We start from the raw sequence: 22,372 nt of genomic DNA on the forward strand, positions 1-22,372 counted from the left end.
ATTCTATAGCCCCACCCCCGACAAGCATACACCCCAAAAACACAAACTTGAAGGCTAACACACTTTAGAGACATTTGTTACAAGTAAGTAACCATTTAATTTTGCATTTCAGCTGACAACATTTTTATATACGTCAACAATAGAATTAATCAAACATTATTGTTTTGTAAGAAACAAGCAGTCTATAACCTAACAAATTAAATTATAATTGTTCACAAGAACTACAGGCAGGACCGTGGCCAGGAATCCTGGTTGCCCCGAAAAGATATATGCCTGGGCCCCCTCATTTAGCCTTTAGAATACATTATTCTATGCTATCACGATCAGTGGGCCTCGCCAAGCCTTGAGACGGATGAATAATCTATAATCCATTTAATGACATAGGATCAATCACAAGAACCTCAGGCAAAAACTAATAACCACTAGACTGGAGCGCCACAACCCTGAAATCTCTGACATTGTGTGCCTTGGTGCAGAGATAGAGTCGAAGGCATCCTACTTTGGTTTCCCCATAAAGTTCATCCACGGTGCTGGAGTTGTTCACCTGACAATACCTCCATCGGATTTCTCTCTGATAGTCCCCTAGTTGTGTTTCTTTCTTTGACAGTCCATTCGGGAAAAAGATCTCCTCCGCCATTACTTGGATTTCCTCAACAGTTTTCTTTTTGTCGACGTAGAGGTGTCTTGTGCCCCCTCCGTTTACTGTCCTGACCTGTTTGTAATCTTGGTCTTTTTCATTGAAGTCCATCCAGCCGAGTTCAATTATTCTTTGCTTCTTCTTGGCGTTGGTATTGCCCAATAGTCCTGTCTTCAGTCTGCGTGTTTGTTGGTCCCTTATACATCCTAATCTGCCTCGGAAGTTCTCGGTTATGTCCTCCATGTAATTGTCCTGACTGTAAAATGTGGACAGTCTGTCTCCGTACTCTGACAGATCACTGTCCCCCACGAGTGGGATGACTGAAGTATCGATCTGCAACAACACAGAGAAGAATGATTTGTAATTTATGCTATGGTCATTTAATTGGTAACAAATAATAATTTTTGCTTTGGATTTGAATATTCTGGTGCCAGAAAGTGAGCAGTGAAAATATCCACATCTAAGCAAATACGCTAACTCAGCCCAACACTTACACTTTTACTGGTATGTTCTGAGACTTCCTCCCCTTCAATCCAGTTTTCCTCTTTAATCCAATCATCTGAATAATGCACACCTTTTCTCCTTTTCCTTAACTGTGAAAGGTACAAATAGTGAATGACAGATTGCAAGTTATTACATCAATTGTTAAAATAATATTGTGTAGGCCTACACTATAAAAAGAAAAGGTTAGGGTTACAGCTCTTAGTTATGATCTCACGTAACACAGCTTTCAGCATTCAGGGTTCAAACCATTCAGATTCTATTTAAGTAGCTAAGAGCTGTTCTTATGCACAAAGTGGAGTGCCTAGATGCAGCACTTTGGTAAATTGGCAATATACTGTACCAGACATTCTTGAGATGTTCTAAAGCTATGATAAACCAGTTCATAAACTATTTTGACCAGTAAAAGGTTGTGCGGTCATACCTGTGGCATATGGTTTCATAAACCATTGCTTTCAGCCAATCAGGATTCAAGATGCTGAGTTTTACAGTAAGCTTTCAATAATGCCATTAGGAAAGTTAAGCTTTGGGCCATTTGATCACAGACAGAATTAGTGGTTGAAAATGAACTAGCAACATAAACCGTCCATTTATTTTTCTTTACAATAAATGTCTCTTAAGGTGAGACAATTCAGAAAGCTTTATCGAAGACTTGAGAAATGCCACAGCCAGGAATCCACTGTAGACTACTGGTCAGTGGTGTCCAAACTTTTTTTCTGGGGACACCTCAAGACACTTCACAATTGTTCCATAGCCCTAAATTAGTTCACCTGATTCACCTGTTTATGGGCTTTGTAATCACTCAAATTAGTTCACCTGATTCACCTGCAACAGAACAGGTAAAACCATTCACACTACAGAGGATCTTGGGATAGGTATATTGCTTTGTTGTTTGGTAGAATAAACTTGACAAAATAACTGATTGAAAACAATCTAGAATACCTGACCCACTTGCTCACACCCTCACAAAACATTATTCAATGGTGTCTTAGTTCACTGTGTACAATATACAATACAGAAATATTTGAAATAAAGACAATCTTTATATCCTAGAATTAGCATAACAAAGGTAAATATGCTAAAATATGTTGTCCAACACCAATAACAGTTCCACCACCACATATACAGTAGGAACATTTCACCATAAGCCAGTGGTATAACCAGCAACCAGAATTCCAACCATTATGTGAGAGTAATTTTGCTAACAAGAACTGTTAGAAAAATCCATAAAAACAAATTAAACTCAATACGAGGGTCTTGCAAAGCTTTTGGACTAAGGTCTTCGGTAGTCCCACTTCGACTAAGGAAAGCGTGTGAGCTTGCAGATTAACTGAGTTATGATGTACTTAAAAGGGTGGTGTGGCTCCTGAATGTAGTCTAGGTCTTGAAGTCACTGTCTCACACCATTACTGCGTCATTGCAGCCAGGAGTTTGGATATAGGTTACTTGTGTTCAGGGTCCCTTAAGACAGCAGCACAATTTGGCTCAGTGCTACATGGGGCAGACTGGTAAATATCAAGCAGGGGTGTGTTGTCTCACAGTACTCTAGCGACTCCTTGTGGTAGGTTGAGGTGCCTGCAAGCTAAATTGCTGGCTTGGAATGTGAAATAAATCCTTATTGAGTCAAGCAGTGTTAAGTTTCATGTCTTGACTTTCAACACTCCCAAACCGGTAGTGGAGTTGTGGCAATGAGTCAAGCCCGTAACTGCAACTAGAACTTCACATTTTTATCACCTTCTCCACATGTTGTGTTATAGGTTACATTTGTAATTGATTAAATATATATTTCAATCAATCAATATCGAATAATGACAAAGCAAAAAAAAATTTTTTTTTAATCTCTGCCAAGTTACTGTAAATGTATGTAAATATTAAGATATTTTGTCATGACATCAAACTGAGCTCACATGCATCCTGTGCAATGTTGTAGGTTTGTATTGTATATGGGAGGAGGGGGGGTGGGGTTCAGGATCAATGTATCCCAGGATTTTCACTCTTTTCCAGGGGGGGGGGGTCACATTGACATGTGTATAATATTAGGGGGGGTCATAACACCCCCCCATTCCCCCCTAATTCTGTGTTATTTTAATGTTGTTCAGATGTTTCCAGAACTTGATTAGAGTCCACCAGTGTCATATTCAATAGTTCAGACAGAATTTAGAAAGGCATACATCTGTCGACATAAAGGCCCCCCACTTCACAGTGCATGTCAGAACCAAAGCCAAACCCAGAAGTCCAAACAACTAGATCTACAAAAAAAAAGTGTCATAACATAGATCTCCGGAAGGTTATTTAAAATATTGCAAAAGCTTTGAAATATCCCAAGGGCACAGTGGGCTTCACAACAGAGAACTGGCTGCAAAAGCAGTTGCTCTGTAGAGATTGGGAAAGGTGCCAGAAGGACAGCCATTTCTGCAGATCTCAATCAATCAGGCCTTTATGGTAGAGTGGATAGATGGAAGCCACTCAGTAAACGGCATAGGACATGCCACCTAACGGACACTCAAGAGCATGAGAAAAGATTCTCTGGTGTGAAGGGACCAAAATCAAACATCAGTGGTTCTACTAAAGGTATGCCCCCCTTGGAGTTTTTCCACATTTTACTGTAACAAAATTAAATGAAAATAGATTAAATTGGGAGTTTATGCCACTAAACATCTTAACCTTCTAAATTACAAAAACTAAATCGAATTGCAGTAGTATGCCCATCCAACTTAACAAAGCTTGAGCAATTTTGCCAAGAAGGCTGGGTAGATTTACAGACAAATAAAGGTAAACAATGAGATTTTAGGTCTACAACACAACAACATTTTCAGCAAGCGAAGGGGTATGAATACTTTCCGAAGGCACTGTGTGTAGGCACTTCACAGTGTGGAAAGTTAACGTGGGGTGATTCATTCTGCCATTTAACAAATAAAAAAAGGTTTCTTATCTATAATAACCTCTTCATGTAGCCTATGCAAAGGAAATTCAAACTTTAGATTTTTATTCTGTACATGAAAACGAGTAAACGAGACAGTTGGGAAATGTAGATTTATTTTTTAGAAAACTGGTCACCACTTGGATGGTAACATGGTCATTGATGGTGATTTATTCTGCCCCACCCACTGTAATCAGTCAACGTTCCATCACCACCATGTTGTACGCATGTTCTCTCTGCACTGTCATGGCGTTTGCCGCGGAGGCTGTACTTTCAACAATTCCCACTGTGGCCAGGCACGTCATTGTAGACATCTGTTTTGCCAAACTGTCCCTCAACCCCTCCCCGCTGGTCTCATTTGGCGCCAGCCGCTCCTTCTGAACCTCTGTCACCTTGCTTTTGTCCATTTTCACCGGCTCCAGCACATCTCCCACACTGAGGCAGATGTTGTGAAGCAGCGTGCACACCGCCAGCACTTTGGGGACAAAGCTAGGATGGAGCTCAAGGGGCTGAAGGAAGACGGCGGTCCAGCGCTTCTTCATGATGCCAAAGGCCCTCTCAATGGCAGAGAAGGCCAAGGCATGGTGTCGGTTGAACTCGACGTGCATCGGGTGGCGGTCCGACTTTGGGTAGGGCGTGATGAGGCACATGGGCGTCTGGAGGCAGTGGTACTCGCCGTTGCCCAAGACAAAGTGTCCAGGGGGAGGGTAAAGGGCCATTTTGTAAAGGGGACTGTGTCTTAGAACCCCCATGTCAGTCATAGACCCAGGGAGCCCGGCAAAGACGTCGATGAAGCGACCGGTGTGGTCACAAACCCCTTGGAAGTTGATGGTGGGGAGGGGCCTCTCGGGAGCATCGGGGACCTTGACCCTGACGTGGCACCCACCAATAGCCCCAACAGCTTTTCCAAACATCGGGTGACGGGCCAGTTTCCCAAAGCCGGCCACTGTGAGGGCCAGCTCCTCTGGCGATTGCTTGTTTACCATCTTGGAGGAGAGTTTAATCAGTTTATCGGCAACATCACGAACGATGCTGGCAGCAGTGGACAGAGGGATGCCGAAGGTTTCCGAGACAGTTTTAAAGGAGGTCCCGTGGGCCAACCAGTAGATAAAGACAAGGATTTTGAATGTCACAGTCTGTCTGTTTTTACCGGTCAGGGACAAGGAGAACAGGCAATTCAGAGATTCCCTCTTTAGACGGTAGTCGGGATACGTGTCTTGTTCAGGGTCGCAGAAGACTTTGAGGATTGGAGTGGAGGGATTCAGCTTACTGCAATGAAGAAGACTTCCGTTCTGTAAGAAGACGACGAATTGTATGTAAATAAACAGGTAAGGGACTTTGTAGCCTGCCTGGTGAGGCCCATGCCAACACAGAGGGCTATTTCTGTACATTCACAATGCATCAGGAGATTGTTTTATCAGTCTTTTCTGTCTTTCAAGCGGATAGTTTGTTGCTCATCTCTCGACGTTGCAGGACCTTGGGACACGCAAAACCCCCAAGGTGAAGGAACAAGTTTACATCTTGAAGAGCATTTTCTTTATTTGGGTTTGACTATGGTGTTTCACCATTTCCAATCCTTCGTCATGGCTCAATAGGGTAAATCATGGTATGTTTGGTGTGTACATTTTGCAATGAACCTGATAACTGCAAGATACACCATGGGTGCTGTTTCATATAGGCCTTTATTCTGATGAAAGAAAACAGGGTAAAAGTGGACTGACCTGATGCTGGGTCATTGAGGTTCCTGGAGCTTCTTCTTTTTCCGTTCCATCATCACTGTCTCCTGCTTTCTCTCTTCCATCTCGCCACAGGCTTTGGCTCCACTCTTTACCATACACCATGTCAACTTTGGGACAGAGCTGCTCATCTAAAGAGACAGACAGTAACCACTATCGCAAATAAAACCTTATCAACGTCACCTTAAATTAAGGCAGTGGTTCCTAAATGTTTCCCCATGCCCCTTCATCATTATGTGGGATGACAGTTGTAATAGAGTTGGTGTGGTGTGAAAGGAAACCAGCACAGGGGACGACAAGAGGACAATATATGCACTCGTCACTAAATCACACCGGATAAGAAAATCTGCTGTAAAAATTTAAAAAGGTCTAAGTATGTTAAGCCTGTGCAAAGGTTTGCACAAGATTCTCTGTGCGGTATTAAAATTGCTGAATGCTAAATGTCACACTCACCCTTCATAGGAGATGGTATTTCCTGTTCTGGGGCGTCACGGAGTTCCTTCTTGATGCCAATTACTTTCATCCCATCCTTCTCCATGGCAACAACTCTCAGCCCCTCCCCTACCTCTTTTTTCATAGTCTGCTTTAAACACAATGAAGACCCACATGTTTTTGCTAGTGCAACACAGAAACAGCAGCACATAATAGACAGGACAAGTATGCATTGTAAATGCCACCTGAACATACACGCAATTGTGGAATTAGGCTGCAGCCTACATATACCAACCTGGGATTGGACTGCACGCTCCTGAGACTGTGGCCCGGCACCAGTTATCTCGGCACTAGGTTTTCCCCTTTCTTTCGTGTGGTCAAAATCATCTAGGTAGTGACAATGAAATACATTTTTGATAATTTGTCCATAAATAAATGAGGTCAACACATCGAACGCAGATTTCAGCATCAACAATTCCCATTCAAGTCACACTACTGTTTTTATTAATATTAACAATTAATGTTAATATTAATTGTTTTTTTAAACCGTTAACAGGGTAAGAGAAAATAGGCCTTTACTCTTTATGTTGGTTAGGTTAGCTACCTTTTCTGCCACCAGCTTCAGTTGCATGACGAAGACCATCTGACAACGGCTGGGCAGCTATCGATATCGACAGCTTTGATTCCAAAATCTGAAGCTTCTTTTTATTCGATTCGTTCTCGACTTTCAACGCTTCGTTCTCCAGGTTACTCTTTGACAACTCTTGGCGTAAAGTCACTGAGTTATTTTCTACAAGTCGGACTATTTCTACAACCGCTGCCCTCACTACCGCGTTCATGAGACATGTTAACTGATTTTGAAAGCGGGAAGCATTCTCCATCGTCATTTGATAATAAATCTACAACTATGTTCATTAACCAATGAGGTGAGAACTTTTTGTTCTAATCAAATGCTACTCGTATCCACGTTTTTCTTTACCCGTACCTTAGTTTTTGTAAACAATGGCAAACATAATGGTTGGCACCACTTCCTATTTGGGGAGGAGCTATTGACGAATTTGGGCACGAGGTCATGCGACGAGTATGGTGCGGTGCAAGTACCAAACTTAACATACAATGTATCAGAATTTTAGATTGGTATTGAAATGGTAACCTTAAGCAACTGTCACTATGCAAGCCATAAGTAACACATTTGTATGGCCTTTTCACTCTTTCTGTCCGTGCAGCTGACCCCCTCAAGTCTCTCTCTCCATATACATATATATAGCGAAGTGAATAACACTGATAATCTCGTTGTCATGGCTCTTGTCAGTGGGTGGGATATATTAGGCAGCAAGTGAACATTCTGTCCTCAAACTTGGTGTGTTAGAAGCAGGAAAGATGGGCAAGCGTTAGGATCTGAGCGACTTTGACAAGGGCCATGCTTTGAAAAGGTTAATGCTGGTACTGATTAGGGGTGAGAAAAAATAGTCGAATTGTCGACAAGGACGTCATTTATCGACAAGTCAATATAATTTTCTACAAGTTACAAAAATAATCTGTATACCGAGTGACTCATTTGGCGGCAGCAATGACAGGTTGTCTTGTAGACTAAGAAAATCTGGCTAACGACCAAGTACCGAAAATGATTACGGTTGGTGAATTCATACCTGTGCCTCCAGGCAACATCTGAAAGGACAAAGGGTTTTCTAGGCCGCGGGCCTGATTGTCAACAGACTACGTAAGCCTACTCGTCTACTCTCAGAGCACGTGGACATGCAAATATTTCTAAACAAGAATAAACTATCATAAAAAGGGACATTGCCAAATTATTCTTTGGATGTAAGGCAATTCCTACATATCTCTGCTCATTTGAGACTATATGCATTTTTGACAACGTTTAGTACATTTTCAACTGTAATTAATGGAAAAGCTTGTAACAATAACTTGAAATAAATCACTTGTTATAAAATACTAACAAACTGACAGGCCTATGCATTCGATTATTTGCTGCTGTTATGGCATTTCAGAATCTAAATGTATCCCGAGTAAAAGCTTAATTGTTTATACTAAAACATTATCGAGGTTAACTACATTTTTAATAAAAACATTTAATTTATTGCATAACATATTACAATTTACATATTTTTTTGGCATGAGTGGGTGGGGTCGACGACAAACGCTGAGGAATTATCATGAAAATATGTCAAGCACATCCATGGTACTGATAGTAAGGTGTCAGAACAGTGCATCGCAGTTTATTGCGTATGTTATTTTGACACGTACCACCTACCTGAGCATGTACACTCTTTCATGGCAACGGTATTTCCTGATGGCATTGGCCTCATTCAGCAGGCCAATGCTAGAATGGTTCAGGAATGGTTTGAGGAACACAACGAGTTCAAGGTGTTGACTTGTCCTCCAAATTCCCCAGATCTCAATCTTTTCGACCATCTGTGGGATGTACTGGACAAACAGGTCCGATCCATGGAGGCCCCACCTCGCAACTTACAGGACTTAAAGGATCTGCTGCCAAAATCTTGGTGCCAGATACCACAGCACAACTTCAGAGGTCTAGTGGAGTCCATGCCTCAACGGGTCAGGGCTGTTTTGGTGGCAAAAGGGGGACCTACACAATATTAGGCAGGTGATAATAACGTTATGGCTGATCGGTGTTATTATGAATTGCCCTCCATAATTATTGCCACCCTAGGTAAAGGTGAAATGTGAAAACATTTCAGAATTTTATTACCAATTTGATAAAATAAAATCCAATTCATATTTTTTATTGATGAAAAAAACAAATTCAATAAGTAATTATTTTTATTCAAAAATCTTTGCTCAGCTATCTGTAGCACTGTAACAGTGCACTGCACGTGGGTGAGGGTGGGTGATAGGGTTGGACATGTAACGCTACGCACACATTGTCCGCTCGATCTTCTCGCAAATCGCTCAATCTCTGGCTGTCGCTGAGCCTTCCCTAGAGTGCACGATGCCCCCTTGGGCGCGGCATGTTTTCCTAATTTATGCTAGCGACAACCAGCCTACCAGTACAGGGGAAACACCCGTCTCTGCAAATATTAATAAGTATTCGGTGACTACTGAAAACGTATTACGACGACACCAAGTCAATGATTTGTCATTGTTCAAATAGCAATTTACTTTGTTTAACGTTATGTATGTATGAAACCAGAGAAGCGTCATAAACAATGGGGAATCCGGACACCACAATTATAAGTTTCTCGTCAATTTGTTTTAGCTAGCGCGTAGGAAAGAGAAGGGACTTCAAGACGCAGAAAACCTTAGTAGCTCTAGCGAGCGGACAGTGTGCATTGTAAGGTGTTTGGCTTGAAACACTGACAGTTTTGGAACAATAAAGATTTTTATCAAATAGTTAACAAGATTAAAAAACAATTGGTTCTGTTATCAGAACATTATATACCACTTAGTTTCTGTTCTAATATTTTTTCTTTTTTGGATTTAGGTTCCATCTCCTAAATGTGTTTCAATGTGTGGTATGAGCTGCTTCTTGCCATAGTGAGGCTTTTGATCATTGCCCTCTGGTCTACAATGGCATCTTCCCATGTGCCTTCGTAAATCTTGCCACACGAACATTCCCTTACAGTAAAGACAAGGTTCATACCTCTTGGCAGCACTATTAGGTTTGGCTTTTCTTTTAACTTTGAGACACCCAACTCCCATTTTTATGACATTGGTGTTGTGTTGGAAATTGCCCCTGTTCCTAAGTTTCTCCAGCAACACCTTTCGCTGTCGTGAGGCTATGTCGAGGCTTAGGACATAAGCAATTTCAGCATTCTCCTTCTCATGCCGTTTCAAGTGGCGGGAGAATTTTGCTTGGGGCTCCCCACAAACAAAACAGTAATTGACATTGCCTGTATATAAGCCAGTTTTTCGCTCTCGTTTTCTTCCCAAGTTTTTCACCTCGGTTTTGCTGTCTGTTTTACATTGTGAGTTGCTCATTTCATCAAAATCAACATCTGATTGGGCGTCCACAGCTCCTATCGCACCAGGCGGCTTCACATGTTTTGGGACCAGAATTCTGGCGGGCAAATCCAAGTGGTGGTGGTCTTCTTCAAAAGTCAAACATTGTGAGCTGCTCATTTCATCAAAGTCTGATTGGGCGTCCACAGCTCCTATCGCACCAGGCGGCTTCACATGTTTTGGAAACAGAATTCTGTCTGGAAAATCCAAGTGGTGGGTGTCTTCTTCAAAAGTCAAACGACTTCCTGGTTCAGAACCTCCAAAGTCACTAATGTTCTCCGTATCGCTGAATTCAGTGTTGTTCTGGCGCATAGGGAAAAAAGACCACAAGGAATGTTTGTCACATTGTGCGTTTGATACAACTGTGTACACATACGTTTTACACAGTGTACGGAAGTTCTTCAGTAAACAACGCTTACCGGCTCACTCTCAGGGCTTGAAAGATCAGAAGCATCATCTCTCTTGTCATCCTTCTCACTGTCTTTAACTCGAGTGAGTGCCACAAGCAGTTTTCTCAATTTCACTTCCGGTTTCTGCACAGACAAAATCAGTTAAATTAATCTAAATTTTATGATGACAAAACGCCACTGAATAGCTCCACACAATGCTATGATCACTGTAATCTCCTAGGTGTAGGGAATGGCTTGAAGATATACAGTACCTGAATACCAGCATCTGAGGAGTCTGGTTCATCAACTATGACAGACTTCAGTGAGGATGTCACTACACAGACATTCTGCCTTTTCTGAGCCCAATTCGGCTTCACCTGTGTGTTTGAGATATTACATGTTACAGATTTTTATTGTTTTTATGTTGCAAAAGCTTAACAAAGCATAACAGAGGTTGTCAGCAGCCAGGATGTTTGGCAAAAAAATAAAATACAATTGAAAATATTCCAGGTTTTGGGTGATGACGCTGAGGTTGCTAGCCGCACAAACCAAATCTTTATGTCACAAAATTTTAGGCCAGTGACCAAAAGGTTGCTATTTCGAACACCCAAACTGACCAAGTGAAATGTTGAGATATTAAAAATGAAAAATAAAAAAGTTTCACATAGGACAAGTAAACAGCCACCCAAAGACCTATGAATGATTTTGTTACTAAACCGCCTTTTAGTTTCCTGGTAAGGTTCCAATGGGAAAGAAAACAAAAACCAGGCAGCAACATTACAGTTTTATTAGAATACTTCTAATACAGATTTGTTGTCACAAACCTAATATACATTCTGACCTCATCCAAAACATTAGTCAAGTTCCATTCAACTGTTCAACACCACCAAACCATAGAAAATAATCACATATACGAAGAGCCAAAAACTGAATACTGTTCTTCATGAAGTCAGAATATTGGTACATTTTAAATACTCTAAATTGTAGAGATACCACACATAAGAGTTGTCAATACCAAGAACAAAGAACACAGCACAACTGTATCAGGTGACATGAAGATTCTCCTAACCCCGTTATAACACTGGACACCGGTCAACACTATGTCACATGGTCTTAACTTAAACACGCAGAGAACACGAGTCATCCCAATTAACGTGATGCCCCCATACAGTCCAGGTCTACCGCATCCTCCATTTCACTTAACTCGTCGGCTCTTTTCCCGCTTTTTAACTGTAACCGACCCCGATACTGGATCTCCTCATTAGCTCTTCAAATCGATTCTCCTTTCCGCGAACCGCTGGAGCCAAGAGCGTGCCCAGCTGGCGCTTATCACGACGTGCCCGCCGTTCTCAGCCAGCATTTCTGGGTTTCGGCGCGTCACAATGTCTCGCGTGGCTACCATCAGCGTGGAAGGGCACACCTTAGCTCCTGCTCTCCTCCTCGCCATGACAAACCGAGTGATCTCCTCGTCAAACATGTAGGTCTGTTGCCTCAAATGAGGCAGGTCTTCCACTTTCTGCACGCCCATGCTTTTGACGGTCCGTTCGTAGCTGATCCTCATGGACCTCACGGTGTTCGGGCTGATGCGTCTCCCTAGTTCCTCAGACATCATTGCGGCGGCCATCTGTGCTCCCACCTCCATGCACGTCCGCGCAATCCTGGCTCTTTGCTTTGGGGTGTACCTGAGGTATGTCCCTCTTCGTTGCTGATGTGGTCCACGTCTTATTCTTCGATGTGCGTGGTGATTTCCTAAGTCCACAGAGCCTGACTGCCCAGGTGTAAGCCACTGTGGAGAGAGAGCTGTGTTTTCAATCGATGCATTAGAAATCAAGAGGAAAAAGTCCCATGTTGTCAGAAGAGTATATATTAGGTTTGACTAGCTGCTTTAGAGACATTTGAGTCTCAAATCATGCAATGGATTATGGGAAATCTCTCCCCATTTCGGATCCTGAATGCATGTTTTGCGGTTAAAGCAGCAGCACCAACAACACAATTCTCATGAACTAAACTTAAGTAAAACTCAGGCTGATTGTCTGGGGATGTTAACCTAACGGGCCCTTTTCGGTCTTATGAAAACAACAAAAACTGCTATTTAAAAAGACAAGTGTGACTCATTATTCATTTGTATATTTGGGAATAACAGTAATTGTACTTACATAAAAAAAAAATATAATCACAAATGCCAATAGAATAGTCAATCAGAGCCACTACATGTCGCAAGATAGACGACTACAGTGTGACTAACTGCCCTATTCTTGTCCTTTCTGGTGCCATCTAACGGTCTTGATTAGTTACTGACATTCCTCTCATGACCGGTAGAGCATAGCAACAGAGCATTTATGTTAATCCCTCGTTTATTTTGTATGTTGTTACTTTCTATTAAACACTACAACCAGCATTTTTAACCAATCCCCTCTAACCGGAGAAACCTGAAGGTCCCAATACTTATACCGCTTTAATGAATGGCAGCTGGAACCTCAGGCACAGGCGAACCGGATCCCTTGGCTTGAACACTCAACTGTGGCTGGGGCTTTTGGAGGGATCTTTCGGTCAACAACAGGACCACAGTGAGAGTCAGTGTGTTGAGAGGACTTCCTGCGTGTTAGGTTATGACGAGACCCACAGTGCCGTCACCTTGGCTGGGATATAGCTCTGCCTGCTACAGCTCAGTGAGGGGAGATGTGGCACTTCAGAGTGGATAAGAACATAATAGGAATATATACAGATGCTCCTGTAACAGGCATAGGGAGTTTATATTGGTATCCAACATAAAGCCACATAGGGTTTCACTGTTTAAACCAGGTGAAATTGAATGCTTAATCTAGGAAGATTTTAAATTATAGTATCAGTTTATTTTCCAAGCTGGCATGTAGGCAGAAAACAGGTAGCCAAACGGCCAAGTCTCTGATGTTTCCAGTATCTGTCAATGGAAAAGTCTCTAGTAAGCTGGAATAAAAGCAACACCAACCTTTCATACTTAACCGGTTGAATAAATGTGAGGAAATAATCCACCAACAAACAAATATTATATATTATAAAACTAATTCAAATAATTGTAGAAGCAGTAGAAAACGGTGTCAGCAGGATCTCCAAAAAAAATGTTTACGTGATAGTCTTCACATACGCTGAGTTCAACATTTTCCAAGTCACTCTTTTTTATTATATATCAAATCTATAGACCTGGGACCGTATTCACAAAATATTTTATCTTACCACAAGGAGGACTTGTAGACGGCAATAAAAGTTCCTTGCTAAGAGTTTCCTCTTAAAACCTATTCACAAAGTGGCTAAGACCAACCATTACTAAGGAACGGGGAGAAGTCTTAAGCTAAGAGAAAGGGCGGGGTTGACCCCATTGCTATGGATGATGTGTTCCACGAAGTGTACTTACTATGCCCACAGTGATTGGCTGATAGGGGAGGGGTCTCTGTCAGTGAATTCATCGTAGCAATATTGTAGAACAATGTGTCATGTTGCCATATTGAAATAAATATGATAAAATAAAAATGTAAGTGTTGTAATGTAATGTAAGTGTTGATTAAACATGAAACCAAGAATGACATCCTGACTAGTCAAGATATGTTCAGCTAATTGTCAGCCTCTTACATGTCTGGCAGCTCATAAAGAAATGCACATTCATCTTTTCATGGTGCAATAATTTGTGGAATTATGTCTCATACACAGCACTACCCTGGGTGGTCCAGCTGTGGCCATGAAGTCGCTTTGTTTGTTTTTAGTTGGCGAATGAGGAAACCAAATGAATTGTCGCACAATATTGGAGTCTGGAGAGGGAATTTATTGTTTGATGTAATATGCTACTGACAGATGACTGATATACGTAGTTTGTCTGTGCTGCTTAGCTGCATTTTCCCTGTGGCCAAGTAAAGTAGACTTGTCACAACCTTGATCTCCGGTATTACTGGGTTGGTTCTGTTTGTTGGCGAAGTGACTGCATCAATGACCAGCTCTACTGTGATCATAATACCCTCGAGATTAAAAACCCTTTAATGTCCTCGATAAGAAAAAAGCAATAGAAATAATTTTTTCTTAGCATTTTTTTATTTTATTTCCATGGGGCAATAACAACAACAATCATTGTTTTTACAGACCCAATCGTTTTTTTTTTTTTAAATATAGTGCCCAACGAAACAGTTGAGACGTGGCGTCTTGGTAAAAGTATCAAAATACAACACATTTCTAAAGTTTCTGGGTATTTTATTACCTTTAAATACCAAAACAGTTTAGACAACATCAAATTAAATGCTAACTTTTTTTTGCAGAAATAAGTCCAACTTGCCCATCAGTGCAACAGCATACATTTTTTTGGGGCATTAGATCCACTATCATTCCTGGTGGTGTGCTGCCAAGCATTACTGGTCTGCATTCAAACAGAGGAAAACATTGCATTTGTGACACTTCCATCTCGACACACCCTTGGGGACAGAGGTTGCGCCACCCCCGCTCGTCACAGTGACATGGCAGATGACGCTCGGCCAACTTTGGGATCAGGGAGTTCAAAACTTGAATCAGGAATCTGGGATGCCTCCATGTCTTCCTACTTCCAGATTCTCCCAGTGCCTTTGTCGGCTTTGCCAAGGAAACTGTTTTCAGGGTGTTGTTTCTTTTCCTTTTCTCCTCTTCCAACTCTTCGGTGGTTTAGAAGAGGGGTTTGTTGAGGCAACCTCATCCTTTGACACAAACGAAGTGTCCCTGGTGTCCTCTGCTTGCGTGGGCTGAAAATCAGGATCCTCTATTTGACCATCTTCATCACTCAACATCAGCATCGGCGTCTTGAGGACTTTCTGGTTTAGGGACCAGAAAGGTGCGTGTCCTTGCACTGTGAAATGCGTTAGTGTCCATCTATTATTTGTAAAACAGAAAGGGGAAAAAAAATATATCACACTTACAAACCATGTTCTGTTATAATGCAAGTAATATTTTAGTATTAGATATTTACAGTACTTCGAAAACATTTCAGAAATGTTGAAAAATCATAATGATATAATTTTTTCATCAAATATAATGGAATAACAGCACAGTTTTTTCCCCCATAAAAACAGTACATTTATTATCTTAGCATAACTACTTTTATCAGTAAATAACTACTGAAGTGTTTGGTTGAGCATGTTTTTAAACATAAAATAAAAAATCATACTTGAATGAAGATATTTCAACATATAATGGAATAACATTAAATGTATCATATTAACTACCATGAATGATCAGAATTTTTTTAACACCTCTGAAACTATAATATGTCCAAAAATATGCTTACCTTTGAAAATTCCACCAGAGTCCTCATGTCTGGGGTGACTTTATAGTTGCTAACTTCCTGTAAGGAGGCAAACTGAAAAGGTGTACTACACTGCTCAACATTTTTTTATGTAATCATCACAGTATAACACCAAGTCAGTTAAACTTCAGGGATATCAATCTGTCCAGTTAGGAAGCATAAGTGATTGTGAATAAATCACACCTGTTTTGGTGCAAATTACAGTGACAACAGGTGCACTGGAGAGGCAACAGCAAGATAACCCCCCAAAATTGAATGGTTTTAGAGGTGGTGGCTACAGACAATTGCCCTCTCCTTATCATTCCTGATTGATTCTTCTCTAGTTTTGTATTTTGCTAGTGTCCTTGTCACTACTGGTAGCATGAGGTGGTACTAGTAGCCCATTCAGGTTGCACAGGTAGTCCAGCTCCTCCAGGATGGCACATCCATACGTGCTGTCGAAAGAAGGTTTGCTGGGTCTCCCAGTAGCCTCAAGTGTATGGAGGGGATACCAGGAGACGGGCCGTTACACTAAGAGAGCTGGACAGCTCCTTTGTTTGAACAGGAACAGGAGGAGCACTGCCAGAGCCCTACAAAATGACCTCCAGCGGGCTACTGGTGTGCATGTTTCTGACCAAACTCTCTGAGGGTGGCATGAGGGCCTGACATCCTCAAGTGGGACCTGTGCTCACAGCCCAGCACTGTGCAGCTCGATTTGCATTCACCAGAGAACACCAGAATTGGCAGGTCCCAGTTGGCGCCTTATTCTCTTGACAGATGAGAGCAGGTTCACACTGAGCACACGTGACAGACGTGAAAGAGTCTGGAGATGCTGTGGTGAGCGTTATGCTGCCTGCAACATCATCTTACATGATCGGTTTGGCAGTGGGTCAGAGATGGTCTGGGGAGACATGTCCTTGGAGGGTCACACAGACCTCCACATGCTAGCCGACGGTACCCTGACTGCTGTCAGGTACCGGGATGAAATCCTCAGATCTTACGCTGGTACAACGGGGCCTGGGTTCCTCCTGTTGAAGGAAAATGCCCGGCCTCACGTGGCCAGAGTGTGTAGGCAGTTCCTGGATGACGAAGGCATTGATGCCATTGACTGGCCCTCACATTCCCCAGAACTGAATCCAATTGAGAACATCTGGGATGCTATGAACCGGTTTACACGACGCCACCAAGTAGCGCCACAGACTGTCCAGGAGCTCCCTGATGCCCTGATCCAGGTCTGGGTGGAGATCCCCCAGGACACCATCATCCACTTCATCAGCAGCATGCCAAGACGTTGCAGGAGTCCATACAGGCACGTCGGGGCCATCCACACTACTGAGTCACATTATGAGTTGCCATGATGAAATTCACACAAGTTGGAACAGCCTGGGATTTCAGTTGTTCACTTCGAGTTTGGATGTGAGTTTGAACCCAGCCCTCAACTCGTTGGTGATTTTTTTGTTTCCATTGACTGTTGTTACGTTATTTTGCTCTCAATGAATTAAACAATGTACAGTAGAGATTTGGATCTTTAATATAATTTTTGCATGGAGACCCGGTGGGAGATTTAAATGTTCCCTCAATTCTTTTGAGCAGTGTATTTTAAGACACAGCGACATCTAGTGGATTTGTTTAGCATAACACACCTAAACCGAGTGGTACAGGTGGCTTAACCAGGTTGAATAAAGTTCAACACATTTTTCAATAGGATAGAGTGACTCAAAATGTGCAATACCAAACAAGAGAGTAAGGTTTAAGGTGATACCTTTTTAAAAGCTCAGTATCATTAAATGTTTCTAAAACGTTGACCTGATTACAAGGCGGATTCCCAGCAGCAGCCCGTTTAGGATTGTTTGTGATTTGGTCGTAGTGACATAGGAGTCCTCTTGACTACTCCTGACTTTTCGCAGATTTAGGATCTGGTTTCAATGCTAAAACGCTTTGTGAAATACTCTTATTTAGGAGTCCTAAAGTAGCTAGGAGCTACATTTAGCCTTAAGATGTTTTGTGAAAATGGCCCCATGTTTAAAAAATGATTCTCTGGCAGAGTTTTAGGCAATGCCATCTTCCAAATATAAACATTTTTCAATTACGCACAGTAGTTAAATATACAACTTTAGAAAACCAGTGGATTGAAATTAAAAGTAAATGGGAAACTTGTTTCAAAATAATTTTCTGAGTGCATGCATTTGATAATATTACTGTTATTTCAGCATGCTATTACTATATTCAGGGAAAAACAAAATACAGGGGAGTTTACAAAAACATATGTAACCTTTTTCGGTTACAACTGTCAAAACAAAAACAAAATAATAAGAGAAAGAAAATACCTAATAATAATAGCAGTAAAAGTAAAAAACAGGTTTGAATGTCCTCCAAGCTATCCTCCCAGTCTGATATGGAAATGTGAGGGCCAAATTCCCTCTCCTATTAAGCCTCAACCGCAACGTTTTAGGGGTGGGTTGACACATTGACATGGGGTAATAGACCAGACACGAGTTTGCTTTTGGCAGAGCACATTTTAAGGCACTCGTAAATAAATTCCAGGAACAACGAGGGCAAACGGCTAAGTGATGAGGCGGCGGTGTTGATATGGGGGGGCGGATGTGTTGATATGGGGGGGGCGGCGGTGTTGATATGGGGGGGGCGGCGGTGTTGATATGGGGGGGGCGGCGGTGTTGATATGGGGGGGCGGCGGTGTTGATATGGGGGGGCGGCGGTGTTGATATGGGGGGGCGGCGGTGTTGATATGGGGGGGCGGCGGTGTTGATATGGGGGGGCGGCAGTGTTGATACGGGGGGGCGGTGGTGTTGATATGGGGGGGCGGTGGCGTTGACATGGGGTGATGTTGCAGCAGATCGTCAGACCCTTATTAAAGGAATCATGAGCATTGTGCATTTTCCTGTTTGATTAATATAAAAAAATCAGTTCATGTCTTTATTTAGGTGTCTACTCACCAAGTAGAATGTGAAGATTTTACCAGGGCCACCAATTCCTTGCACAGCCAAGACAAAATGTGACTAAAAGGTCAAAAGAACCCTGTTGTCATTGGACTGAAATGGCCAGATTGGGAGCAAACAACTTTCCTAATATCTTAGAGATCCAATTACAAACAGCACATGATAAAGCATGTGGCTAACGACAGAATCAATTTCAGTACTATCTGAGAAAAGTTCTCAGCACTTGGAATGACTCAGTAGCCCGTCAACTAGCTGAACTAAAGACACTCCTCCACCCCAAACACAAATGTAACATCCCCAGACCCATCGGACTGTATCACCACTTACTAGAAGGGCTAAATAACAAGCTAAAAATGAAAGGACGCGCAGGAACAGAGAAACATTTTCTGGGAATGAACTGTAGGTTGAATAGCTTGTCATTTAGATTTTAAATGACACTTAAAATCTAAACGACACCAGATTTTCAAAACATCCTCCGTACAAGTCTGGCTATAAGACCTAAGAACCTGTGTGTGGATAAGAATACATTCATTATTGTGAATGTATCTCCATTGAAGACTGAGAAAAATGGCACCTGGAAATGTCATTTTGAGAAAATGACCAATAAAGATAGGACTTTCCAGAAATAAGGATGATGCATCTTTCAACACATAACACCTGATCTACAGAAGATGTAGACATGTATGGACTAGCTAACAATATACCCTGGAAAACAAGCTTTTGAATGATATATGATTCAACATGGATAGTTTTAATGGTAAAGATAATGGTTGAATGTCTACATGAAACATGCTAACTATAACAAAAATGTTGTTAGGTCTGGTTGACGGAGTTGGGATAAAATGATATAAATCAAGTATTTATATCAATTATTTTCCCTTTTATGAAAGTATGGAAGCTATATTTAAAAAGAATATCCCAAAATCTGAAAATTGATAGATAGATGCAAAATCACTATTTTTAACTGTGGTGTCTGGCCTTAAAACCTTTAACCTTTACTCTGATGATAAAATATGTGTTAGAAAAAAAACACTGACCTGCCGATGGGTAGCTGATGGACCTGGAGTGTCTTCATCTTCCAGGCCAGAAGAGTCCTCCTCCTCCTCCTTGAAAGCCTCTCCACCCTGCCACAGGCTTTGGCTCCACTCCTTATCAAACACCATGTCCACTTTAGGACAAGGCTGATTTTCTGCAAACACAGACACAAGCTTTTAATTGGCCTGGTAAGTTGTAGAAGAAAACGCTAATCCTCAAAGAACATTATTATAACGTTCAACGATAGGACATTTGATCGGAACACATTAACCACCTGGACAATGACTAACTTTTATTACCATCATCTGATGAAACTGGTGTGTCTTTCCTCCCATGTATGTCCACGTGCTGTTCCTTTTTGATTAGGTATTGCATCTCATCATTCTCAATTACTGTAATCTGAATCAAGTAGAGCAGAATAAAGGCGTTTGCATACAGAGCATTAGGGAAAGCGCACAGCATTAATACAAATCATGCATCAGTAAACATATTTACAAAACAGACTGCAATAATGACATTAACTAGCGATCTAGAGTGTATAGGTGGCTACCTTTTCCACCGTATGAGCAGATTCAGATTGTTGAAGCCATGATGCATCATCGTCCTCTGAAAATGTAATAGGACCATCAGCATATTCATCATCTGTTTTGGAACCGAAGCATCCTGCACAACCAGAAGACACGACATTAGCGGGCTACTTAATGCTAGATTATTACACTCCCAACCAGTTTGCAGGTGCATGTATACTAGCAAGCTACATACCAACACGACAATAGGAACATCGTCGATTCTCCGCTGTCGACAGTTCTGCTTCCAAAGTCTTCAACCTCTTTTGGTTAGATTCGTTCTCAATTTTCAGTGCTTCGTTTTCCAGTTTACTCTGGGACACCTCCAGACGAAGTTCAACGGCACTATCCTGTACAACCCTCAGTAGTTCTACCACAGCAACTTTCACAAGCGAGTTCAAAATAGATGTTAGCTGCGTTTGCAAATCCCCCATAGTCGCTGTATGTTGAATAGGGATGAGGGGGGTTAACTCTGCAGTAGCTGTCCAATGCCTAAACGGGTCTCTTCTCTAGAGCTAGATTAGAGATAAAACACAACATGATCTTTAATTATATCCCTGGCGTTTGTGAACGTGCAATGTATTATCTGCTCGAACACTTAAACGTACACACGTTTTAGCAGAGGAAAATAGGACAAAACACATAACAACGCCACACCATATAGAAAAAGTGGCACCGCCATCTACCGGACAACCGACAGAAAAACAAACGGACAGGAAACTTGGTAATCGTATGTAACGCCACACTTACTGCTAGCTAACGACGGTCGTCAATACTTTGTGTAATTCTCCAAAATGATCTCCGAAATGCACGGCTAAACGTATGTCTAGCCCTAAAATAAAATTATAGCCAAAATGTTTTTATTTTCACGAGTTTAGATATTGTGTACTTTGTTGCAACTGCAAATGTATTTGCTAACCGGATTTAAAATATAGAGGTAAACAAACAGTGACGTATATATAATGCTACAGTTTTGATACATTTACTGCAGTTTACTGTAAATGTTTTTGTCATTGATGAGTGGTTATCCATAATCCTTGTACTTTGTTCTGTACAATTTGTTATTCAAGAATTAAGAACATTTAAAATTAAACCAAGGATTTTTTGGCTGGTCTTGCTGACAATTTACAGTGGTTAATGGATACACTTTTCAGAGGGGAAAAACTAAAATAAAATTGGGAATGTGTAGTCTGGGGTAACTTTCTAGTAAGGGGAACAGCGCAAATAATCCCTATTTTGGTTTTGTCCACTGGCGATTTGTATCTACATTTTGATTCACATGGGAAAAATGTAGAATCCAACGCAGATGGGACTCCGGATCGATGTTAATCTGGGACAAAACACTGGCTTAGGACGTGTATGGTAACCTCTGTAGATAGCTCAAAGATTGGTATTCTTTTTAATCTAACATTAATTGAAACATTAATAAAAACAGCAAATTTTCTGTCTCCTAAATAGTGTTCAGGTGACTTTTATCTGTTTAGCGATTGGACACTACAGACCGCAGTGGTGTATGGAATGAGTAGTTTGCATTTCCCACTCAATCTGAAAAGTGCAGTCTTGAAACCCCGATTTTGTCAATATACTGTATAATCGTTGTTCAAATATTTTTTATTAATTGTTCACTTGATAGCTTTGTGTACTTATTCATTATTGCAAACGACCATAAGCAGTACATTTTTTAAAAGTCTATGCTACAAAATGATGGGTCACCAGTGCTTGACTTGGGATAAAGTAAGGACAGGAACTGACAAATCGCACATTGGACTATGTTCATCAAAATGTAATGTAGTGTTAATGAGGCTTGTTCCATTAAAGTAGCCTATCCAAGATCTATTTTGCCCAAAAAAAGAACCGAAATGCTGTTTTCCTAAAATTTGAAGTACCAGCACACTGTTCTGGACCGTTCCAGCCCAAGTCAAGCACTGTGGGTACCTGACCTCTTC

The 22,372-nt window shown here is 41.4% G+C and overlaps 3 protein-coding genes across 13 annotated transcripts; all 3 read right to left on the reverse strand.

Annotated features, from left to right (window-relative positions):
* Positions 1 to 106: 106 nt before the first annotated feature.
* Positions 107 to 2,898, reverse strand: LOC105020689. Of its 3 annotated transcripts, none has more exons than XR_828750.4 (3): positions 1,482 to 1,520; positions 1,132 to 1,230; positions 107 to 970 (listed from the first exon to the last, which is right to left on the reverse strand). XR_828750.4 is itself a non-coding variant. In XM_010887901.4 (3 exons), exons 1-3 carry the CDS (start codon positions 1,569 to 1,571, stop codon positions 413 to 415), a joined length of 666 nt encoding a protein of 221 aa, XP_010886203.1. In that variant the 5' UTR covers positions 1,572 to 2,898; the 3' UTR covers positions 107 to 412. The 3 variants fall into 3 exon arrangements, 1 of the variants encoding a protein (XP_010886203.1); XR_828749.4 differs by lacking the exon at positions 1,482 to 1,520 and adding an exon at positions 1,335 to 1,470; XM_010887901.4 differs by lacking the exon at positions 1,482 to 1,520 and adding an exon at positions 1,563 to 2,898.
* A 293-nt stretch (positions 2,899 to 3,191) lies between these two features.
* On the reverse strand, positions 3,192 to 7,284 carry LOC105020691 (putative nuclease HARBI1). 2 transcript variants are annotated; one of them, XM_010887903.4, is made up of 5 exons: positions 6,831 to 7,284; positions 6,522 to 6,613; positions 6,248 to 6,374; positions 5,780 to 5,925; positions 3,192 to 5,350 (listed from the first exon to the last, which is right to left on the reverse strand). In XM_010887903.4, exons 1-5 carry the CDS (start codon positions 7,111 to 7,113, stop codon positions 4,256 to 4,258), a joined length of 1,743 nt encoding a protein of 580 aa, XP_010886205.2. In that variant the 5' UTR covers positions 7,114 to 7,284; the 3' UTR covers positions 3,192 to 4,255. The 2 variants fall into 2 exon arrangements, with proteins under 2 accessions (XP_010886205.2, XP_010886204.2); XM_010887902.4 differs by having other exon boundaries at positions 3,193 to 5,350; positions 6,248 to 6,377; positions 6,831 to 7,283.
* Positions 7,285 to 8,830: 1,546 nt separating this feature from the next.
* On the reverse strand, positions 8,831 to 21,242 carry LOC105020687. Of its 8 annotated transcripts, none has more exons than XM_020043383.2 (7): positions 20,623 to 21,242; positions 20,411 to 20,466; positions 20,160 to 20,259; positions 19,863 to 20,014; positions 10,869 to 10,973; positions 10,627 to 10,740; positions 8,831 to 10,510 (listed from the first exon to the last, which is right to left on the reverse strand). In XM_020043383.2, the coding sequence occupies exons 1-7, from the start codon at positions 20,858 to 20,860 to the stop codon at positions 9,686 to 9,688; spliced, it is 1,590 nt and encodes a 529-aa protein (XP_019898942.2). In that variant the 5' UTR covers positions 20,861 to 21,242; the 3' UTR covers positions 8,831 to 9,685. The 8 variants fall into 8 exon arrangements, with proteins under 8 accessions (XP_019898942.2, XP_019898941.2, XP_010886199.2 ...); XM_020043382.3 differs by having other exon boundaries at positions 20,411 to 20,523; XM_034290523.1 differs by lacking the exons at positions 8,831 to 10,510; positions 10,627 to 10,740; positions 10,869 to 10,973 and adding exons at positions 15,225 to 15,456; positions 15,872 to 15,928; positions 18,823 to 18,885 and having other exon boundaries at positions 20,411 to 20,523; positions 20,623 to 21,233.
* Positions 21,243 to 22,372: the final 1,130 nt, after the last annotated feature.

The sequence above is a fragment of the Esox lucius genome, chromosome 24 (assembly GCF_011004845.1).
Source record: "Esox lucius isolate fEsoLuc1 chromosome 24, fEsoLuc1.pri, whole genome shotgun sequence".
Lineage (NCBI taxonomy): Eukaryota > Metazoa > Chordata > Actinopteri > Esociformes > Esocidae > Esox > Esox lucius.

Coding starts and splice junctions, on each gene's coding strand:
- LOC105020689 (XM_010887901.4), bottom strand. Junction 971..1,131: donor CAGAACATACCAGTAAAAGT/GTAAGTGTTGGG, acceptor GTGTTGTTGCAG/ATCGATACTTCAGTCATCCC.
- LOC105020691 (XM_010887902.4), bottom strand. CDS start 7,113: ATGACGATGGAGAATGCTTCCCGCTTTCAAAATCAGTTAACATGTCTC. Junction 6,614..6,830: donor TGAAGCTGGTGGCAGAAAAG/GTAGCTAACCTA, acceptor GTCACTACCTAG/ATGATTTTGACCACACGAAA. Junction 6,378..6,521: donor AGCGTGCAGTCCAATCCCAG/GTTGGTATATGT, acceptor TTGTGTTTAAAG/CAGACTATGAAAAAAGAGGT.
- LOC105020687 (XM_020043382.3), bottom strand. CDS start 20,860: ATGGGGGATTTGCAAACGCAGCTAACATCTATTTTGAACTCGCTTGTG. Junction 20,524..20,622: donor ATGTTCCTATTGTCGTGTTG/GTATGTAGCTTG, acceptor CTGGTTGTGCAG/GATGCTTCGGTTCCAAAACA. Junction 10,741..10,868: donor CCTCAGATGCTGGTATTCAG/GTACTGTATATC, acceptor TTGTCTGTGCAG/AAACCGGAAGTGAAATTGAG.